The sequence below is a fragment of the Poecile atricapillus genome, chromosome Z, assembly GCF_030490865.1.
Source record: "Poecile atricapillus isolate bPoeAtr1 chromosome Z, bPoeAtr1.hap1, whole genome shotgun sequence".
In the NCBI taxonomy this organism is placed as follows: Eukaryota; Metazoa; Chordata; class Aves; order Passeriformes; family Paridae; genus Poecile; species Poecile atricapillus.
Genome location: NC_081289.1, coordinates 123,323,676 through 123,347,264, shown reverse-complemented (window position 1 = coordinate 123,347,264; position 23,589 = coordinate 123,323,676). Strand labels below are relative to the sequence as shown.

Sequence of the window (23,589 nt, the reverse complement as noted above, 5' to 3'; positions counted from 1 at the left end):
AATACAGAATAGTGGTGCAGTTTTAGACCAATGGATCTTCATAAACTAGGAGCAGAGAAAAGTATCTGCTCAGTGTTGGAAGCCCTCCATTTCCCTCACAAGTCTGGACAAAATGCAGTCCTAGTACTGGGACCACCCAAACCCAGCACAAAGCATGCGCCTACACCCTCCTACAGAGAGACATCTGTACTGATCCTGGAAACATGGGCAGCAGACAGGACCTGCCGCACCAGGAGGAGATCCATGCAGTGTGCCAGTGCCACTGACACTGACAGCAGCTGGGTTGTGCTTCAGGCACAGAAGGCTCTAACTGCACTGGGGAGCAAGAGGCTCCCTGCACTTTCAGGTCCATCCCTGCTCTGGGGTGGACTCCTATGCACACACACAGTTTGGCACTCCTTCCTGCCATGGTCATTTCCCCACAGACCCAGAGGACTGAGAATTCTTGGTTTGCAGGTGGACCTGAACTCTGCCAAAGCACCTGAACCCCATGGGGCTAGCAGGATCATTCCTCACAGAGTGCTTCCAAGATTTCCAAGGCTACCCAGCTTTCACACGAACTTTTGTCTCCTGATTGACACAGATATAGCCCCAGATGAGATATTGTTCGCCTCTGTGATTATGTCATAGAGGAGAGGGAGGGGAAAGAAAGAAGCAAAAAGCCCCAAAAGATGATAATTGTTAGAATGATTGCAGGGAACGAAAATACATGGTTCTATTTCTTCACCCAGTAAATTTCCATATTTCATGAATTATGTTAGAATCTCAGCAGAAAGCTTTAGCGTTCTTTTCAGTTATCTCCACAGTAATGATGATGATCCCCTGTGGCATGAACAAGGCAAATGCAGATGCTGGCTGTTTCCTTATGATTTATACAGAAGCTACCAGTACAGTAGCATTACATCTGCTTCCCATTGAGAAAAAAAAATTATCCTTCTTATTGCTAAAAACAATCCTCATTTTGTCTTTTGACTGCATCTAGAGTTGGCAATTAAGAAATTTATCATCTTTAGGAAAATACTTCCTTTCAGTGGACATGGTGGGGAAACCAATTTTTCTTTCCCACGAAGTTGCCTAGAAACCACTATTTTTGATCACAGAAACCCCACAGTTGCAAGATTTATTATTATGCCAAATCTGAACAGAAGCTATTTTACTGAATGAAACTTCTTTCTGAAAAAAAAATAAATCATAGATCGAAATTCAGTTCAGCAACATTGAGAAACATTTGATTTCTAATTTCCTTTTGCATAATATGAAACAATTTGAAAGGAAGCAATTTCAAAACAAGAAGCTGAACTATTATCTTCAGAAACAGAACATTTATGCATTGTCCTCTTTTTAAGTGAATTTTAATCAAAAAATGATGTATTTGCAATATGAGTTTGACTAAATTATATTTTTCAACAGAAAAGTGGCATATGTTCTCATCAGTTTTCATTGAAGTCCTGTGGTGTAAGGAAGTTTTCCACCATGCTATGTAATCTCCACAGTAATCCATGTGTTTCCTGATGTAATGAGAAACAGTATTTCCTCACATTGTGTACTTAAAGAAGGAGAGTAGATACATTCCTCTGTGACTCTATTGGAAACTTCTTTACCATCAGCAAAGGTCCTCATCTTCCAGTATAAAAGGCCAGGACTTGCAGTGGGCTTTGGAAATAATTACTTTAAATTTTTTAATAATTCTCACTCTTCTAATCCCAGGCAGAACCTGGGTTCCATTATGTTCAACAGCATGCTGCAAGGCTTTTTTGTGCTAATGTATTTATGAATGGAAATGGATTACATGAAAGGAGGAAAAATTTGAGGGAAAAGGGCTTTTCATTAGTGGACGTGGAAAATTTGTAAATGGAGGGCTTTTTGAAGGAAAGATATTTCTGAAGTGGTGAAAATAATGTTCTATGAAATTATTCTGTAAAACACGATTCTTTCTGAAGGAGAATACTGGCACATTCATATGCATTTCATCATACAACTTCAGTCTGATAAAATTCCAAGTGTCTAAAAATGGTCCCCAGTATGTGACAAATTATGTATTCAAACCATTCAATTCCAAATCAAGTTTCATGTATACATGTAAGTATTTTCCTTCAGGAGGGTTGTAACCTTGAAAAAACAAACTATCAAATAAATAAGAAAAATCACACCAAGTTTTTTGACTACTGCTTGCCAAAGCAAAAATCTGATAGTAGTTGAAATACTTTGCAGTAAAAGTGAAGACAGAAAACTAGGTATGTTAAAGATTAAGTAAGCATAAAGGAGCTTTGAAGATCTCTTACTAGTGGACAATTATTCATTTGCAGTTTTTTGAAGAAAACTGGTCTGGAAACACAGCCAGCAAACACAGTAGCTAATGCAAACTAACCCAGAAAGCCGACGTCAGCAGTTTAGGGAAATAAATGTTGGAGTGGCTTGTGGGAAAAAGAAACACATAGCTCTGTCCTCACGTATGACCTTGCCAGTAGGCAGCAGCCTAGGAGGAATGAACGGTTGCACCAATGGGACTGCAAGAAGAAGTTTAGGAACTAAGCCAAGACACACAGCACATTTACACCAGCAAGTTAACTGGCAGAGGAAGTTAGAAAAATGGTCTTTTTATCTGACTTCCTGAAAAAATGTCACTGCAATAATGCTGCATCCACAAATGCCTGTCCAGCTTCACCTGAGAAGCTTCAAATGCCATAGGCAAATTCATACATATCTGACAAGGACATTAACATCTCAGATATATTTGAGTTCCGGTAAATCTAATAAAAGCAGAATAGGGAGGAGACAATCTCCCCATATTGATACTGCTAAGTGCACTCAGCCCTTATTAGACACCAGAGGGTCTGCACAAGGTGGGCACTTCTCCAATGTCCCATTAGTCTTGAAAATCCAGCCAGTGAACAAAGCACCTTAGGAAACCTAATGCTCTGGTTTCAGTGCTCAGGGACCAAACACATGAGAAAGGGGCTTCCCTTCAAAACCCAGGGAGTGACTATGATGACAGTGGTAGATGTGGTGACAAATGGGAGGCCACAAAGCATGACAGTGAGAAGAGAGATCCCTAAACCACAGCTCTCTTGAAAAAGAAACCCTGGGGTGAGGTCCCATTACGAAGAAAATGAATGCACAAAATGGTGCTGACAAGATATTTGTTGACAGCTGTCCAGATTTAGATAATACACCTATATATACAGGCAGAGCAGAAAGCCCGATCAGGCTTTTTTAAAGGACATGAAATATCAGACAGAGATAAGTAAACCCCTTTCTCATGTACAATTTTCACTACTACCCTCCCAGGCAGAGGCTGTTTCTAGCTTTAGTTAACCTTTTTCCCTTCACATCCCTTGAGAGTTTCAGGTGCATCCATTCACTTGTGACAAGTCCAGGGACCTCAGCCATCAACCAGCCCCCTGTCCTCATTCCCACACCAAGCATTCTGGGGCTGCCACCCTCAGAGAAAGAGAGCTTAGGAGACACTTTGAATGAGTCTTCTATCTCTGCATGCAAGAAAAAGCAACTTCTTTAGCCCTAGGAGTTTTAGATCGAGCCCTTCAGCTTGCCTGAGGTACAGATGTCTGAAATGATGCAAGAACCCCCGAGTTTAGCACTTCTCCCTCTTGCTCATCTTACTGTACCTACTATAAGCCAAACACTTGTGCACAATTAAACTTCATTTTACTTTCAACTCTGATTGCTAATTACATGGTTTGCAAATCTACGCTTGTCAAATAGATTCTATTTTTAGCTTCCTGAAATTTCCAAAGTATTGCCAAAACATTAGCTTTTGTGAAGACAGTATCTGGAATTTCTTACCAGCCATGTGTTGTAAGGAGTGTTGATTGCTTTGTCCTGGACTGTCTGCATAGTGCTCAAACAGTGAAAAAGCACTGGGCACCTTCTCCAAAGAGAGAGTGGTATCCATTGCAGAAAGTAACCTAATTGGAAGAAAACATATATCTGTCCATGTAAATCCTTTGCGGTATTCCGTAGTTTTCCAAAGGCCAGAAATAAATAACACGTGGCATATGCTTCTCTGAATATTTCCTGGGAACTTGAGGACAGCATGCAAAGAGAAGCTGTCTCCCTGATTTTGAACATTTAGACCATACTGCAGTTTCAAATCAGGAGCACAGTGAGAGTGCACATGGTCTGTTTACACTTAACCCACAAGAATGTGAAGATGTGGAAGTTCTCAACAAGACTCTCAAGAACACGGGTTTGGGCTTGCTAATGCAGTGCCTTTAGAGGTTACAAACCTTAGAGCTAACTAAAGCAGCTGACTCCAGAGATGTAATGTAAAGCAGCTACTTGTGGCAAGCCAAAAACCATGAAAGGGAAGATAGATTTCCCTTAATTAGCTAGTATTTGCTGGGTTCATTACATGAAAAAAACCCAAAACATTTTTAACCCTGAGACAGAAGTAGCCTCTAGAAAATGGAAGACATTTTTTTTTAAGGCATCTGAATTTTAAATTTCTCCCCTTCATTTTTTTTAGTCACCGAAGTAGTTAATTATGCATAATCTTAACAAAGCACAACAAACGTAAAATATACTTTCTTTAGAAAAACATGCATTGTTAAATAGACTTGTTCTTAACCTTTTTTAGGTAGACAGATATTATCAAACTAAAGTAATAACCAAGCCCATGCACCAAACAGAACAAACTTTATTGTGTAAGTAAAAATGTAAAGATCAAGTGGACAGAAAGCCTTAGAAAATGGTTTTGTCCCATTCTACCTGCTCTAATCTTATGCAATAAACTAAATACAGATACATGGCCAGTTTGACTTGCAACAGGTGAGTCCAGATTTATAGTTCTAATTCTGGAGATTAATAGAAACCATGAAGGGGTGTTTGGCGCATTCTCTTCAGATTGCTTTCCTGGGGCAGTAATTTGACTGTAAACTGAAACTCTGGTGTCACTGTTATGCCCCAGTCTGTGTCAGCACACATATCCCTGTGATGGCTGGGGCAGCACTGACGAAGGTATGTTAGATATGCACTGCACAATGCCTGAGCCCTCTGGGGAAAGTCAGGGGTGGTGGGCTGGTCAGTGCAGTTTTGGAGCTTGCACAGGACAAGCCTCAGCCAACTGCTCTCAATGTTTTCCTTTTACCTAGATTTTTTTTTTGGGGGGGGAATATGGGCTTCTGGTTGAACACTTCTTTCATAAAGGATGGGACTCATCAAAATCACGCCCTGGAAGAGCAAATCCCACATGGCAGAGAAGTGTTTGTGATTATATGCATTTACTAGTGTGCAGTTATGCAAATTGTATACATTTATATGATGCAGTTATGATGGGGCACCAGCCCATTGAAACAGCCTGAATCAGGCAGTGCCAATAGAAAGCCATAGAAAAACATCAGCTCATAGTCAGGTTTTAAAATCTACTTAATCTCTTTTTTATGGAGTTTTGTTGAGAAGCATAGTCAAATTACCTGTGTTGCTTTGTGTTATAACCTTTCAGATTCAAAGTGATACAGAACCAGACTAGTGAAAAAAGAAATGTATTAGTGATATATCTGATCAGTCTAAAAGGTGGAAGCACGGTCACAGTGGTTGTTGTATATATATGTATGTACAGTAATAACTACAAGGAGCTTCTGTTTAAAAATATCTGTGTAGAGATTTAAAATTGAGCTGACATTTTAACGTGCTATTTGTTTAATTAATGTATTACAGAACATGGTGGAACACTTAAAAAACAGTCAGTTACAGCAACAAGTATGAAGCCACTTCTCTAAATTTCATTATTAGCAAGGTTTACAAAAGGTAGCTCTGTTACTTGTGGTGTGTTTTCAAAGCTTGCAAATACTAAATGAAGCATCCAGCATGCTAGGCCTAGTACTCACTACAGTGCACTTAACCCATACTTCATGTACCTTTTATTCAATTCTTTAGATGACTAGAGAAGGGAAAAGAAATGTGTTAACAGTTTTCAAAATCCCCAAAGTGTTGAAAAGCCAGTCATGATCATCTAACAGTCTTTCTACTCTCCACAGACATAAAACACTACTGACTTGAGGTAGTGTGGAATGCTGCTCATTCGCACCAGCAGAGAATTTGTTTCCTTAGGAATATTTCATTTCAAAGCACTGGCTCAGCAGGATATTAGAGTATAAATCTTATTTTAAGCGTCTGATGGGTCAGTATTCAATACCTAGGTTTAAAGATAGAGCATAATCAAGTACTTTCTTAAAGCAGGACTTTTAGAGAAGGAAATAACTTGCACATTAAGAGCAGTTAAATACAAATTCTGGCTAAAATGTCCTTCATAACTTCTTGTTACTAGTAGCCATGTGAAATTTGTACTTATGGAATGAGAGTTTGTCCCATGCCCGAGGAAACTTCAGCTAATATTTCCTGGCCTGTGAACAAAAAAGTTCCTGTCCTTTATCCCTAATAGAAGGAAGCAGGGGTATCAAATAATTTTCACACCCCCATAAAATAATTACAGATTACAAAAGTATCTTTTTGACAAAGCACCGATCCTCACAAAATCAGTCAAATAATATATATTTTTCATCCATCCCAAAATAGCCAATCTACCACAACATTCACTTGGTTACAGGATACTGCAACCTTGTGTGGGACAGAGCAGGGAAATACTGGTCCATCATTTCTGTAGCTGCTGGGGCATATATGGGCTGGACACTTTTATTTCAAAAGCTGATTTATTTTGCATGAGCGATCAGTCTTTAGACAGTAATTTGACCTTTCTATTTCTGGCATTCCAAGATAGTTTATCTGCAACTTCCAGGCCACATTCTAATTCCATAATGGAGGAAGATTATTTTCCCAGAAACTCTGTCCTCTTTGAAACTGGTAATGACACTTGTGGAGAGAAGAAAGTACTTTGGCTCACTTAAGGACAAGTCTTGCAGCACAGGAATAGTATTGGAGGACCCACGATGAGCAGCACCTTCTGGACAAAGTTTAAGACTAATGGCTGTATAAGTTAGTAGGTCCAGTCCAGTCCAGCAGATTCACTGGAGATGTTTTTAACATCCAGGAAGGACCATTAGAGACATGCACATCACATGCACAGCTCTTAGCCTATCTCACTGTTGAGGTTTCACCCCAGTCAGCAACCAACACAGCCCCTCACTGTTCTTCAACGGTAATTATTTATCACACCCTCAGTAATTTGAGTGCATAAATTATCTCATAAAAAAACTGCTCATTAAAAAACACCCCAAAATAACAACAACAAAAACCCCAAAACAACAACAATACATGATAAAAGACCTTATGGCCTAGAAACAATTTTACTTTTCAATTACTTTTTCTTGTTTCAAAGATCACTTTCTTGTTATTTATTATTATACATAATATGTATTTCATTTTTCATATAGTAAAATACCTAAATACTCTAACATCTCTTACTTCTCAGTTATTAATTTTAGATATATTATCAAACTGTCTTTTCACCTTCCTAAAAAAAATGAACACACCATTTTAGTAGCATAAGTCACATTTTTGTCCTGTGCCTCCTCTCTACAGTTCTCTCTGAGAATTCCTACATCAAAACCAAATGATCCAGCAGTTTCAGAGTGGAATAGCTGAGCTAGCAGGATTTAGCTATCTTAAAAAAAAAAAAAAATTCATTGAGACCCCAGATACAGAAGTCCTTTCTTAACTAATAAAATAAAAGCTACAGCATGAAAGCCTGTTTTACTTACATTTAAGAAAACAAATCCATCCACTTCATCTGTTTCTTTTACTGTTGTCTCCAAAGTTTCCTTTGCTGAATCAACAGTTTGCTGGAAATTTACCATTTGTTCATACAGGTACTCCATCTTCATCTTCTTCACTTCCTCAAAGTTCTCTGATTTCTCATCATATTGTGCTACCACTTTCTTAAGCATCTCTTCATTCTGCTTTTCTAATAAGTCTGCATTTTTCTTACAATTTTCCTGAAGAATAAAATGACAACATTTAATAAATACACAGGAATTCTCAATTACCCATGCACAAGCCATCCACCAGATTCATTCTGGCACATTGACAATAAGACAATTTTACTTCTGCAGGCAAACTCCTCTGGGAGAAATATCTCTAGAGAAATACATAAAAACCAACAACAGCTTTTGTTTGTTTGTTTGTTTTGCTGTTAGGGTTTAAAATTAAACTTTAATATTTGATCACTGAGATAGGAAGTCTGACCAAAAAATAGCTAAAAATGCATACTTACAACTGGAGTTAATACAGTTCTCAAGGCTTAAGAACTTGGGCAATCAGAACTTAAGATACTGGCAAATTAATTTAGATGCTTCTCATGGGATTCTAAATGAAGGCACAGTGTGAGCTTTTTATAGGCAAAAAAAAGATTAAAGGAATTTTTTCCTTCAGTGTTTGACAGTTACATATTCCACTTTGCAGTAATGTGCAAAAAAAGCAATTTTTTCTTCCTCCAAAGTTAACACCTTCCAGTGAACTTCCAGAGAGGTCAAGGACTTGAGGACTGGAAAAGCAGCCCATTTTAGTGGAAGCAATGATGCTGCACAACAAGGCAAACATATCTTAGAAATTTGTAGAGGGAGAGAAAACTAGTGTGATAAAACTCTGGACTTACCTCAACTGAGTTAAATCGCAATTCAATATCACTCACAAACTCTTCAATCTTCATTGACTTTTCTTCCAGTGCTGTTAGCAATTTACTTAACTGATCCTGAAATTTAAAATGTTTCAGTAACTTAGGCAGGTTATTTTATAAACTTTTTTACACAGAATTTCTTTTAGGTGAATATTTTCCTTTTGCCATGAGCCACGATTGGAACAATTGCTAAGTAAGTTCAAGTATCACCCTGGCTGCAAAGACCGGCACAGAAATAGCAACGGGAACAGTCACAGAACTGTTTCCAAACCAAAACAAGTGAGCCCAGTTTGATAAGGTGTAGTGTCCACACAAGCTGTTGAACGTTATGAATTCCAATGCAGATTTGCCAGAGAGTGAGGGTACTTAGAGCCTCATGAGTGTCCTTGAGAGATCACAGGAACAAGCCCATAAAAAGAAGATAACAAAAGTAGTTCTGAGGGTAATAGATTATACCATGTCATGGCTTTTTTAATTAGAAATTTAAAAATATTTCTCTCTATAGAGATCAATATAGAGATAACTAGATATACTTTTATGTAAACAAGAAATCATCAAAATCACTGGTTGGGTTATGTGGAAACAAAAGCAGTCCAAGACACAACACACATCAGAGACAACTCAGAACTTTTTCTTAGCGCTTTTTGACCTCTTATGGAAATAATTTGTTCAACTGCTCCGGTGCAATTCATAATTTATAAAAATGCTTTGTTTTAATTCAATGGCATAAATCTAAAAGGAAGGTTATCTTCCTTTGTAATGGCTTCTAATTATGGCAAAATTTTGCAGCTAGATCGGTAGGAAAAAAGCACATGACTTTACATTAATTATAAATGCCATATAGAACAATACAAATGAAAGTGCCCTTTAAAAATATTTAGGGCAAATCATCAAGATTTGGAAACAAATTTCTGTTTGTCAGGATGACCTGTAGAATCTGACAGATGCCATCCATAGCTCATTTAATTTACTGTGAAGCTATGTTCTCATAGTTTTCATGAAACAATAATAAAAAAATAATTTTAAAAAAATTTAAAATCATGCAACAAGAATTTTGCTATCTTACTCAGTAATGAAACAGAAGTAACAAGAGACATACAAATGCAGTCTCAAAGTAATCTGAGCCCTGAGAGTTAGAAATCATGTGAAGCCAGGCCTGTGTTGCAGCCAAATTTAATACTGGCTTCATATCCGTGCTCCACAGCCAGAGAGTGATGTCATGGGATGTTTATTTTCAGCTTAACTTGACTTGCTGTAATGTGGGTCCATTTGAGGGGTGGGTGGGATCTGTGACTTTATTGCTGACTTATTCGTGCCTTGTTATCACTGCTAAGTCAAGCATGAATGGCCATATATGAAAAACAGCTCTACATCTGAGTGCCATGGAGATAGTTTGTAAGTACTGATATTTGAAACTGTAACACTGACTCTTCCTATTTTTGATTTCTCTCTTCTACATATGAGCTAATAAAAAGATAACATAAATACCATAAATACCAGCTCTTCTGGAATTTCAGTAAAATGACATGAAATCTCTATTCCTGTCAAATGAACATGTGCCAAAAATGAGACCTCACCTTTCATTTGCTGGGGTGAGAGTAAATAGCTGGTAACCAAGAAAGGAACATATGCATGGTATGTTCACTTGTACATGAACAGATCTGATATGGGAGAAATGAGGTATCACATACATGTTGTTTCTGCTTTCTGTAAAAGCAGAACTGCATTTTAATGAGCAATAGCTTCCACAGAAAAAAAGCATTTTCACTAGTATTTAGAGCAATGGACTAGCTTAATGATATGGAGGGCATTTTAGCTGTCTTTTAGCTCTTGCCACTATATAGTGGCAAGAAATAGGACTTTATAAACTCTTACCTGTGCTGACACCACAATGCTATTAACTCAGGTCACAGAATGCTTTGGGTTGGAAGAGACTTTAAAGACCATTTAGTCCCTATTTCCTTGCCATGGACAGGGACACCTTCCATTAGACCAAGTTTCCCAGAACCCCATCCAGCCTGGCCTTGAACACTTCCAGGGGTGGGGCATCTTCACCTTCTCTGGACAGCCTGTTCCACTGTCACATCACTCTCGCTGTGAATAAATTTTTTCCTAATGTCTAATATAAACCTGTCCCCTTTCAGTTTAAAGACATTGCCCTTGTCCTGTCACTAGATGCCCTTGTAAAACATTCCTCTCTGGTTTAAAGCCATTTTGCAGATGAAATTGAATGGAACAGAAAATAAGCACTTCAACAAAACTGTGTAGGGTAATTTGTCTAACATCTCCAAGCAACCAATGCATGTACGTAGGACAGGGAACATGTTATGATAATACTGGTCTCCACATACGGAGCGACCTTGTACCTGTACCTTGTCAAGTGAAGTGAGCTGCTGTTACTCAAGTTATATTTTCATAAAAACAACATTCTTCCCATTTCTTCCCCTACATATCAAAACTAAAACAGACTTATACAGTAAGACTGAAAGATGGAAAGTCTGGTAACAACTATGTATAAACAAGGTCATTCAAACTTCTGAATAAAGTAAAATACCAGTATAGGACTCCAGAGAATACCTTAATAAGATAGTCTTCCTTCAAGATCTTCAACAGGTGTGTAGGAATAGTTTTTATTTAATAGATACTACAACTTAGCTTCTGGACTGCTCTTTGAAGCCTCTCCTCTTGACAATGCAGGAGGACAGAAGAAATTAGACTTAGTAGGTACTTTTTTTAACCCAAATTAATTCTTACCTTCATCTTGGTTGCCGCATCATCTAGTGTTGTGACTTCGTGGTCTTTATGCTCTCCAAAAAGCTTGTCAATAGCAGATATTGGGCATTTGCAGTGGTAACAGTAAGTGTCTGCTTGTGTTTTCTTCAGTTCTCTTTGTGGGCTCTCAAAATGAGGAACATTTGTTGCTGATTTTTCAGGATACATCACCACAAAGCCTGAATCTTCAAGCTCAACAGGAGTTCTTTGTTCTGGCTCATTAACAAATTCATAACTATCTGCAGCATTATCAAAGGAGTCCCTGTCTTCAAATAATAGCTCTTCGTGTGTAAATTGAGATGATATTTCATCTTGCAAAAGCTCTTCTTGAGTAATCACATCATAGTCCATTGACTCAGCAAAATCTTCATAAACATCATGGTGCTGCTCCTCGCTTTGCAAGTCTGGATTCTCTGTTTGCTGAATGGTAGAAACACAGGACAGATGTTCCTGAGTAAACTGATCATCTACACTGTCTTCAGTGGGAGCCCTGACATATGGAACATACTTTTCCATTTGAGGAACTGTTGTTATATCTTGCTGTTCTTCCTGACTAGTACTAGCTTCTTGATATGCACCTCCCTGATAATCCATGTGATGACTGTATCCTTGTTGGCTTGACTGCTCTGGCAGCTCTTCAGCTCTTTCTACTGGTACGTTTTCTTCTTCTCTTTGTTCAGTGATATCAGTTCCTGTACCTGAAAGAACTGTTTTGCTTCCAAAAGGAATGGCATGATTTGGCTTGCAAATTGTTGCTTGAATGTTGATGTCAACCTGGAATTTGTCTCTCTCCATAACACCCCTTTCTGACTGAACCTCAGTTTTGACATATTGAACATCACCAGATCCCTGCTTCTGCTTATTCTCTGAACTCCTAACCAAAATTCCTCCACTAAAGGACTCATCTTTTGGTATCTGATCTTTTTGAGGCCCTATGGCCTTACCTGGAATTTCATCTTTAAGAATGTATTTTTCAAAATACATTCCAGTTCCATCATCTGTGTCTGAATTTCTACTAGGGAAAGAAGCATTAGAATTGCCACTGTCTTCATCAGAGGGAGGCTCATCTTTTGTCTTTTCTCCTACTGCTTCTGCATAGAGGTCTTTGTATAAAAATGATAGGGCAGGTGGCTCCTCTAAAAGCTCTGGGTTAACTGCAGCAACAGTGGTAGGGAACAAGAGAGATCGTTCTAGCACTCCTTCTTCTGAATCGAAGAGTGGGGTCCCTGGTGACTTCCAGTCATCTTCTACATTTGTAACGCTTTTACTGCTAGAATCAACTGATTTTTGCAGTGGTAAAAATTTTGAAGCATCTGCATAAGACTGCATTTTACTTTCTCCTTTTATGGTACCATAAAAGACTTCATCAAGGTCGTCAAGTAACGAAAACTCTTCCAAAGTATCTACCTCAGTATCTTCTTTAAAAGTTTTGGCTTCCTCCATAGATTCATTGGGGTCTTCTGTCACAGGAGACAATGAAATTCGTCTTTCAAATTGTGGTTTAATTGGGGATTTGTCATCAATCAATGTGTATTTTTCAAAATAATCCATATCAGCAGTACCATTATTAGGATCCAACTTTGCATAATTATTGTTTTCTGGCAACAGGAGGTTTTCTTGTTGGGTTTCTTCAATATCCTCAACATCATCCTTTTTGACCAATTCTATCAGTTCATGGCTTGCAGTCTTTCCCAAAACTGAACTTTCTGAAATTTCTGTGGTTCTTCCAGAAGTTAGGGCTCTCTGGCTCTCAACTAATTTTCTACTGAATGAAGGATTTGTTTCCAAGTATTCTAATTTATCAGGCATATGTTTACTTTCTTCTTGATCGACAGAAGAAATATGTGAAGGTGCATGAATATTGAGTATTTCATAACCTTCTGAAATTATATTAAATAGATCTTTTTGTTCAGTAGTCTCCAGAGCATGCTGACTGTCTTCTACAGCACTCGCATGTTCTATTTCTTCCTCTTTTCCTTTCAGGTAATGTTCAGGCACTTCAGACACTTTTCCTGCCTCCAAATGTTGCATTGGTTCAATTTTTGTAGTGTTTAAAGTACTAAATTCATGCTCCAGAAAAACTTCTGTACCTTGATTATCTCCTACAAGAGATGGTAAATCATACCTTTGTGTTCTGGAACTAGTGTCTGAAGACTTTGTGTGAGGAAATTTATTTGACACAGATTCAGAAACTCTAAATGTATGTCTCTTAGTCTCTGTAGTCCCATGAACTGTAAATTCTGTGCAACTTCCAGCTGGGAATTGTTTTGATCCAACATCAGAAGTTTCATTTGGAGTAAGCTGAATTCCTTGCATGACTACGTCTGCGGCCTCTATTGGACTGACTGAGCGAGCTTTCACCTCTTCTACCAGCCAGCTAGCCAGCCCAAAAGATGGAATATCTGGGCTCTGCTTTTCTTCAGAACTTGAGCTAAGAGGTTTCATCTCTGCTGAAGAAAGGCTGCCCCATTCACCAGAATAATGCTGAGTTTTGTGTGTCACAGTTTCATGAACAAGATCTGATGAAACAACTCCCAGATGCTCCAAGGTTGTATGCTTTTGGTCTTCAAAACATTGTTGCATTTCACATCTATGCTCTCCTTCAGCATAAATGCCTGAAACTTTGTTAGATTGCTTTCCAAGCATGTCTGCTACATCAGACAAAGCTGATGGAACATCTTGTTTCTTTTCATCATCAGTGAGAGCCATTGATACTGACTTTTCAAGTTCTGACTTTCCAGGTAATTTATGAAAAGGTATAAATGACTCTGATGACACTGCTTGCTGGTCTGCTACACCAGTCACCTTTGACTCTGTGGTCACTGACCTTGGCACTGTCTGTTCATCAGGTTGCATTTCTTGCTCATATTGCTCAGTAGTGAATTTGGGGGAACTCCTTAGCTGGTCTGGAGACAAATACATTGTGTCCAACAAGCAAGATTCTGTATTGTCTTGGTCTTGCCCTGGAGACACACTCTCCAAATGCACTGTCTTTAAGCTTGCTGTTTCAGATGAACTGAGTTGACATTTTTGCAATTGTTTTTCATTGTGTGGTGGAATTACATGTTCACACTCTGACTGTATGGGCTGGGTAATAAGTGGCTGTCTACTTTGACTTTCTTGTTCAGCAAAGGACATTGTGGGAACCAAATATTCAGAGACTGGTTTTGAATAAGGTGGAACTTCTTGCTGATATGTTTCATCTGCTGAATAAAATGGAACTGAAGATTCAGACTGCAGTTTTGAAGGTACAGTCAAATAATCCTGACTTTCTAGAGTTTCTATTTTATCTGTAGAATATGATACATTTAGTTGTTCAGATTGTAATTGTGTAGCTGTGTGAAAGTAATGTGGAGTCTGTTCTCCCCCAGCTTCAGGTAAAATTTCACATTCAGCCTCTGACTTTGCAGCTACAGGCAAACATAGAAAACTTTCTGTATTCTCTGCTTCTTTTCTTGCAAAAGAGGACCCTGGCTCAGGTAGGGAAGTTTCTAAGTGTTCTGTTTTAGAGCGGGAGGAAGATATATCTAAACGTTTTGGAGGTGAGCCTCCAGCTATTGGTGAAGACTTTGGACTTCCTCCAGGACTTGTTTCAGAGACAGTGTGTGGAGCACCCAAAGGTACAGACACTGTTTGTTCAGTAAGACATGAATATAGTTGAATTTTGTGGCTGTCCGCTTCCTCAGTGAAAAATGATAAATTTTGTTGTTCAGTTTCCAGCTGAGCACTTAGAGATGAAGGAGCACCAGTGTCACGCTTCTGTGAATGTCCTGCTCTCGGTGGGGCCATTTCACGCTTTTCTGCTTTGTCAAAAGGACTTAATAAATCTGATTGTTTGAAGTCTGGCTGTGCAGTTCCCTGCTCCTCGGTCCTGACAAAGCTATGTGCTACAGAAGGTGTTTCTTGTTGCTCTGTTTCAACTCCAGAGGACTGCAAACTAACACGTGGCTGTTCTGGTTGGATTCCATCCCTCCACTTCATTTCACCAGTGAAATATGGTATCTCTGGATGCTCCAGCTGGGCAGTCTGTGGTTGCTCTGCCTTGCCACAGGAATATGATAAAGCTAGTGGCTTTATTACATGAGTCTCCGCTTTGCCAAGAGAGTATGACAAATCTGGATGTTTTGAATTCAGTTGTTCTGGTTGCAACTGCTCTGATTTTCCTGTGGAATATGAAACATCAGAAGGCAATAACCCTGCTTGTGCAGCATCGTGTTTTTCTGTTTTGCCAGAAGAATAAAAGAAGTCTGGGAACTTCCCTTCCACTGGGGATGTATTTGTTTGCTCTTCCATGCCATGAGGGCTTGAAAACACTGGTTGTTCCAATTTTAGTTGTACTATTTCCTCTGGGTGTAACATATAGCTTCCTCTCTCCTGTTTGACCTCCAGCTGTGCACTTTGTTTTTCTTCACTAACAGAAGAGGACAAATCTGTGTGCAGTACTTTGCCCATGTCATCCATGACACTTGCATGTTCAGACTCTGGTAGGGCAGCCCATGACGGCTCTGTTTTGACAAATGAATGCAACAAACTCTGTTCTTTCATCTCTGGCTGTGTTGTTTTATGATGTTCCGCCGTGCCAACAGAAAATGACAAATCTGCATATTCTGAGTTTGCTTGGGAATTGTGCAATTGTCCTTCTGTTTTCTCCATTGAGCACTGCAGCTCAGGGTGTTCTGCTTGCATTCCTGCATCTTTACATTCCTCTGCTTTGCTGAGAGATAATGGAAACTCATCTGTCTTTTCTTGCTCTGGCTGAATCTTTTCTTGCTGTACTGTGCCAGTGTAATGAAATAAATCCAGGCACTCCAAATCCTCATCAGCAATTTGAGTTTGCTGTGTTTCACCAATTGAACATGATAAATCCATTATTTCTGCCTCTGGCTGTATGATTTCATGGTGTTCTAAACTGCCAGCAGATAAATCTGAATGGTGTGATTTTGCATTTAAAGTTTCTTGTTCTGCCTCACTGAGAGAATGACATAATTCTGAATGTCCCAACTCTGTCTGTGCTTTCTTGCCTTGTGCCTCTTTTTTGAAAGAATGCAAGAAGCCTGGTTTCTCCTCTCCAGTGGTTAGTCCTTGCTCTGTTGTTCCAGGCCAAGATGACAGATCTGGTTTTTCTAACACTGGTTGTGTAGTTCCTTGTGGCTTTGCTTTATCAATGGAATGCAGTGAATCAGGATGCTTAGCCTCTGTTTTTAACATTTCTCTTTGCTCCATTTTTCCACTCTGGGATGGTGCATCTGGAGCTCTCTGTTTCTCCTTTGCAGCTTGTGGATGCTCTGCTCTGCTGACAGACTGTTCTTCTTGAGAGCATTCCACAGCTGTCTGCTCTGTCCCTCGTTGCCCCACTTCCCTGTCCAGGGGTGCCAAGTTTGCATGGCTTGTCTCCAGCTGCGCAGGTGGCAGTTGTTTCATTTTGTCATGACTGTAAAATGCACCTGGCTCTTCCAATCCCAGCTGGATTGTTTCCTGCACTTTGTTGAGGGAATGTGGTAGACCAGGGTGTTCAGGTTTCAGCTGTAATGTTTGCAGCCCTCCTACTCTGAAAACAGAGTAAGGCAAATCAGAATGTCCCTGCCCCGGTTCTACCATTTCTGTTTCCTCTTCTGTACCCACAGAACGTGACAAATGTGACATTTCCACTTCTGGCTGAACAGTTTTCTGTTCCATTTGTCCAAAGGAATAAGTTTGCTTTGTTTCTTGTACTCTTTGTTGTACCTCTGTGTTGTCCAGAGGAGATACCATATCAGTATGCTCCGCATCCGGTGCTATCATTTCATCATCTGGCTTATCAATGGAAAATGATAAATTTGGTTGTTCCAAGCTCTCCTGGGCATGTTTAAAAGTGTCCCTTTTATCAGGAGAACGTGTTAACTTTTCTTGTTCAAACTCCTGCTTTGTGGCTTTCTGCTGCTTTTCTCTGCCAAGAGAAAGTTTTCTGTGTTTTTGATCCAACGGTGCTACTTCTTCCTGGCTTGTCTCACCAGTGGAATGTGACAAACCATGATGCTTCATCTCCCTTGATGCAGTTTCTGGATGTTCTGACTCTATTTGTGCAGTTGCTGGAGAAGCTCTTTTTCTAGCTACTTTAGGCAATTCTTGATGTTTAGACTCAAACTTTTGAGTTGATTGTTCTTTGCCTTTACCAAAGGAAAACGATGCATCTGAATATTTTGAATCTAATTGTGAGCATGACTGATTTGGGTATTGAGATTCTACTTCCATACTTTCATCTTGTGCTGCTTCACTCAGGCTTTCTTGTGAACCCAAATGTTCTGATTTTTGCTGAGTTTCTCCCATGGAGTATGAGAGCTCTGGATATCCTGACTCCTGCTCCACAATGTCACCTTGTTTTGATTCACTACTCCCACATGAAATATCTGGATGTTCCACCGTTACTGGTTCAGTTTCTTGTTGCTTCAAATGGAATGGTAAGGTTGGGTTTTTCAATAATTTTTCTTGCTCATGAGAGGAATATCGCAAATCTGGGTATTCTGAAGTTACTTCCATTTTGATTGGAGCTTCTTTTTCACTGTAAGAAGGCGATAATATTTGCTCCATCTCTGGATGTACTATTTTTTGTTGCTGTGATTTGTGTTGTATAGTTTCCTTCTCTGTTTCTGTACTTACATAAAAAGTTTTTTCTGGATATGCTGGCTCTGTTTGCATTTCTTCTTGCATTTGACTGAACGAGTATGGCAAAGATGGATGCACTAACCCTGGTCGAGCTATTTCTTCCTGTGCCAAATTAAGTTGGTCTATGACCTGTGGTTCCTCTTTACCCAGGGTTTCTGAAATACCTGAATACTCTGTTTCCATTTGCACAGCTTCTTGTTGGTCTGTTTCCTGCTGTTTCACCTCTCTTTGTACTGTATCTTGTTCCATTCTGCCAAGGGACCATGAAACATCTGGCTGGGGCACATTCAGTGGTGGTGTTTCCTGTTGCTGAGTACCAGCAGTGGAACAGGAAGGAAAAGACTGCTCCTGCTCCATTTGTGTAATTTCCCAGGGCTTTGCTTTGTCAGTCAATTGTGACTGCAAAGCTCCTGACTCCACTCCTTTTTGCATCACTTCTGCAGTGACAAATGAGATATCCCTCTTTTCTGAAATTGCTTGTGCATTTTCATGTTGCTCTGCTTCACTAATGAAACATGATGGCTCTGGACCTTCTAAGTTTCTCTGTACAGCTTCTTGTACCATTTCTCCCTGGGAATCAGTTTGTCCCAGATTTGGTTGCAATTTTTGATGTTCTGTTTTGCCAGTGGAAGATGTTGTCTCTAGCTGTTTCATGTTCAGCTGTGAAGTTTTATTTTCCTGTTCTTTTCTGGTAGAATGTGGCCAAACTGGGTGTTCTGACTGCACTTGAGCAGTTTCTCCTTGCATTTCTGTAGCAGAGGAATCCAGCTTTCCTCCAGACTGTGAATCCTGTTGTCCTGGCTGTGGCTGTTCTCCTTTGTCTGTTTGTGATAGTTCTTGCTCCTTTGTTTTATTCATGGGGTCCGGTAAATCTGAAAATGCTGTTTCCAGATACCCAGTTTGCTGCATCTCAGCCCTTCCAGTGGAATCAAATATATCTGGATGTACCAACTGGTGTTCTGTATTTTCTTTCTCTGCTTCCTCCACCAAACATGATAAATCTGAATTTACCTGTGTAAGCTCTTCTTTTTCTTCTTGTTTTTCTTTTTCAGGGGAATAAGACTGTTCAAGTTCAAAAGGACTGAATGCTTTGTTTTCTGTTTCTTCCTTGGAAAGCAAAACCTGATGTTCCTTTTCCAGCTGTGCACTTTGCATCTCCTTGACTACTTCCTTGGTTAAAGAAGAGTCTGGATAACCTATGTCCAGCTGTGCACTGTCTGATTCTTCTCTGGAAAAAGAAAAGTCTGGATGCTCCATCTTTAGCTGTGCACTCTCTGGTTCTTTTGTTTCTTCCTTGGAAGAAAATTCTGGATGTTCAGTCTCCAGTTGTGATCTCCCTGATTTCTCTGTTTCTTTTGTGGAAAAAGGCAGTTCTGGATAGTCTGTATCCGGTACTGCACTCTCTGATCCCTCTGTTTCTTCCCTGGAATATGAGAAATCTGGAAGTTCTGTCTCTAGCTGTGCACTTCCTGGTTCCTCTATTTCTTCCCTGGAAAAAGAGAAGTCTGGGTGCTCCATCTCCATCTGTTCACCCTTCAATTTCTCTGTTTCTTCCTGGGGAGAAGAGAAGTCCAGATGCTCTGTCTCCATCTGTGTTGTCTCTGATTCTCCAGTTTCTTCAGTGGAATATGACAGGTCTGGATGTTCCATCACCATTTGCCCACCTTCTGCTTGTTTGTTTTCCTCAATGGAAAAATCAGAGTGATCAAAATCTACTGCTTTATTTATCGCTGAAGTTTTCTGTGTTTCTTCTGTTTCCGTATGAACAGGATATGAAATGCCGAAATATTTGGAATCTTTATTTTCAGGATTTGGTGGTTTTAATTTAATTTCTTGCCTCTCTGTTTCCTGAAGTGAAAAGTCTTGTTCAGATTTTGTATGGTTCTCCAAATGAACATTTTGAGTTTCTGAAGATGGGCTCTTTTGACCCTCTTCTCCTGGAGTTGCTGGCTCTGACAGTGCAGTTGTTGATGATGGACACTTGGTTTCTTGCTTCTCTGTTTCATTTTCAGAATATGGTAAAAACACATGTTCAGACTCAGACTGTGCAGTTTCTGATGACTGAGGAATAATATCTTCCTGTCTTACTTCAGCTGAAGTGGAATATTTGGATTTAGCTGATGGAACATCAGGTAAGTAAGACTTCTCTGTTTCCCTTTCAGGATGTTCTGACATAGATTCTGTAGTCAAAATATGCTGGGAACTTGGTGTATCTAGTTCACTAACAAAATCAGCTGAAACAGACTGTGGTGCAGAATTGGGCTGAACTTCCTGCTTCTTCACTTCATCCAGATGATCTGATGCTGTCAGCAGGGATTGGTCTGGCTTGTTGTTTGCTTTTTCAGCTGAGGAAAGCGGCACTTGTTTTTCATCAGACTTGAGTAATATGGAGGTTGTTGACTCTGTTATTGATGTTCTGGCTGCGACTGAATTACTTTGCTCCTTCCTGGCTTCTTCTTCATTCTTCAGCGGATGTTCTGAAACCTGATTTGGAGTCTCCAAAAGAGGTTTTCTCTCTTTTCTTTCTTCATGTTGAAGAGCTGATTCTTTCATTTTATAAGGTTCAATATTTTCAGATGAAACACCATTTTTCTTAGAAAGCTGTTTTTCAAGAGGTGGTGTTGGTGAAGAAAAGCTTTGATTTGCTTGTTCTGTGAGTTGTTGTCTTTGCTTCCTTCTTCTCTCTGAAGGTGTTTCAAGAATTTTACTTCTTGCTCCCTGAAAATGTTTCAGAGGTGTTGATTTTGAGAGTGAACCGAACTTCTGCAGTCTTTCTTTTACTGATGTTTCAAGGAACTTTTCAGAATCTCCTGAAGCTGAGCTACTTCTCCGGTTTCTGTTTTTCTCTAATGTTTCAGGGTCTGGCCCAGTCCCTCCAAAAATTGAGTTGAACAGCTGGATTCTAGCTTGTACTGGTCCTCCAAGAATTGGACCGACTTTTCTCAGTCTGCTCTCCCTAAATATTGATCTTATTGGAGCACGTTTTACAGGCTCTTCTGTGATATTCTCTAGATCTTCTTTGTTGTCCATCATTTCCTCATCTCTGTCTTGTTCCTCCACCTGCTCTACATTCAACATGGAGGATTGCACATCTCCTAGAACAGTTCTTGGTTCTTGCCTCTGCATCCCAGAAGAGTCACGTTTTTTATTGCACTGGCCTCCCTTCGGTCTTGTAGCCACTGGCACCCTATTTGAAGATTTGCGTGTCCTTTTCCGAACGATCTTGCCTTCATCCATAATAAAGATAACTTTTCCTGGAGGAGAACCTACTGGTGAACTTTCCATACTGTAAAGATCAGAAGCTGTACTAGTTTCTGAGGTCCAGGGAGTAGAACATCTGCTTGAGCTGGTTTCCCAGGTTATTCCACTGTCTTCACTTTGACATGTTACCATAGAAAAGGAAGGGTTAGTCATGATGTACTGCAGCTTGGGTTTCACATCTTCACTTTGGGTAAGATCTTTTAAACTACAAACAAAAAAACAAATAACAAAAAGCTGTAAAAACACACAACAAATTACATTATTGCAGGAAAAAGCTGAATTCTTCATTAAAACAAAAATGGCTTTCAAAGTCAAAAATACTGCATAAGCATAAATTTTGAAGTAGAAGCATGAGAAAAGTCATATTTCATTTCACAACTATATATTTTAGATGAATTTGTGTAAAACTGCATGTTGCAAGGTTAGTTCAATGAAGGGGAGGTGTTTAAATTATCTTGACAATGCAGGAAGAACAGTCTTTGATCTGACCTTGTTTTGCCAGTGTGAGATTGAGCTGATTCTGGGGCTATTCTCCAGCATGTGTTTATCTCGCAGTATAAATTAAACCTTTCATTAAACACTTCAAAGATACTGTCAGTGTTTTAATAGCACCCACACTTGCTTTGCGCAAGTGTGAATGATTATACAATGCTCAAAGCAGTAGAGAGTCTATCCACTGGTTTGTTACTGTCTTCTCATATATTTTATCCTCTAAGCACTCTAGATATTTAACAAAGTAGTTTAGAATACATTCAACAATTAAAATATACTGGCACCTCACCAAAGGAAATGGCAATGTTTCATAAAGCTAGTTTTAAACCCTATGATGTGTAATCAATACACTATCATATGATGCAACTAAGTCTCTCAGCTAAAATAGTAAAAAGGCTGGAGAAAGGCTTTTCTGAGAAGCTGTATAAAACTTAAAGTTCTTCAAATTCTTCAAATGAAGCATGTAAAGGTTAGCAAAAACACTTAAAAGACAGTTTGTGGAGGGTTTAGTATTTTTAGGGTTGCATTATTTACTAAAAAAAAAAGTACAGAAAAGGTAAGCTCAACTCCAATATCTCATGAGTAGACAGTAGTTCATTTATGGAAATCACATTTGTAGCTAACGGAAAGAAAGGCAGTGTATCTGCTGGACAAGATGTAGACTTCCAGTAGAGCAGAAGCAGTGAAGTCTCTCACTCCCATGGAAGAATGTACATCTCTAGCCACACGACATCCTGCTTCCACTGAACAGAGAAGGGTCTTTTCCACTGATTAGGATAAAGCGCTTCAGCTTAAGTGAAGAAACCTACCTACTGATCAGAGATCAGAAAAGCACAACCCATCTGACCAACTGCCAGAGGCTGTGGCTCTGCACCACACAGGTGTCAGAGATACCTGCAGGCTGCAGAGGCAGGGGGACACCCCTGAGAAGCAGGTGGCACCATGCCAGAGGGTGCTGAGCACCAGTCAGAAGGCAGAGGTCTTTGAAGCGGAAGAAATCCTGTAGAAAGTCATAACTGCTTCATTAAGCAAACTCTCTGGACTGTAAGTTTTTTGTAAAGGACATCCAATGAAAATGCTCAGTACCTAATGGAAACAGAAATGTAATTCTGCTACTGGTGGCGCTACCCTTACATTTCCATGAATTTACCTTTCAGAGCCCCGAACAAGATGGGCTGCACTGGGCTGCTCCATGCTCAGGTCTGTGCAGACCGAGGCACAGATCATCTTGGTGTTGTCCTCGGTGCTAGCTGAAGGCCAAAGTCACCCTGTGGGACCTGACCATGGTGGGACAACACAGTATCAAACTCCAACAATGGGGCTTCAACCCAGTTATGGTGTTGGGGCTGGCCTGGAGATGGTGACTGGCAGGACAACTTGAAGGCCCACAATTCAAAGCACGTCTGAGAGTGCAATACTAAATAATTGCATGTTAGTCAATAACTGCATGTTAGTCAATCCCCTCCTGCCCTCCAAACCCAGCCCTCAAACAGATTTAAGCTCCAGCATGTACAGCTGATTATCTGCCTTTGTATAGCACTCTCTAGAAAGGCTAGCTCCATAGGTGAAAACTTACAGATTGGAGAAAGAGGTACAGTAGAACGTATCTGTATCAATTTTCCTCTTAGTTTTTCCTTTGCCAGTTTTGTGGCTTGGCATTGACTTGGACATAGCAAAATAAAATTGAATTTTAAAACAAGAAAAATAAATAGCAATAGTACTAAGGAAACTTTCTGTTATTTGAGTCCACAATAACAGATGAATTTTTTTTTTCATTTTTCAGCTTCTAAATCATTCTTATATTTTTTAACCTATATTTCTGCAATACTCAG

At 39.6% G+C, this 23,589-nt stretch overlaps 1 protein-coding gene across 1 annotated transcript in view; it reads right to left on the bottom strand.

Moving 5' to 3' along the window:
* CMYA5 (cardiomyopathy associated 5) overlaps nucleotides 1-23,589 on the bottom strand; it is a 45,523-nt gene that overhangs the window by 16,037 nt on the left and 5,897 nt on the right. Inside the window, exons 2-6 of the mRNA XM_058864199.1 lie at nucleotides 11,345-21,470; nucleotides 8,570-8,665; nucleotides 7,677-7,910; nucleotides 5,877-5,899; nucleotides 3,805-3,926 (exon numbers count right to left, since the gene is read on the bottom strand). Of these exons, the coding sequence (XP_058720182.1) occupies nucleotides 3,805-3,926; nucleotides 5,877-5,899; nucleotides 7,677-7,910; nucleotides 8,570-8,665; nucleotides 11,345-21,470 (10,601 nt within the window). The remainder of the gene's footprint in view (nucleotides 1-3,804; nucleotides 3,927-5,876; nucleotides 5,900-7,676; nucleotides 7,911-8,569; nucleotides 8,666-11,344; nucleotides 21,471-23,589) is intronic.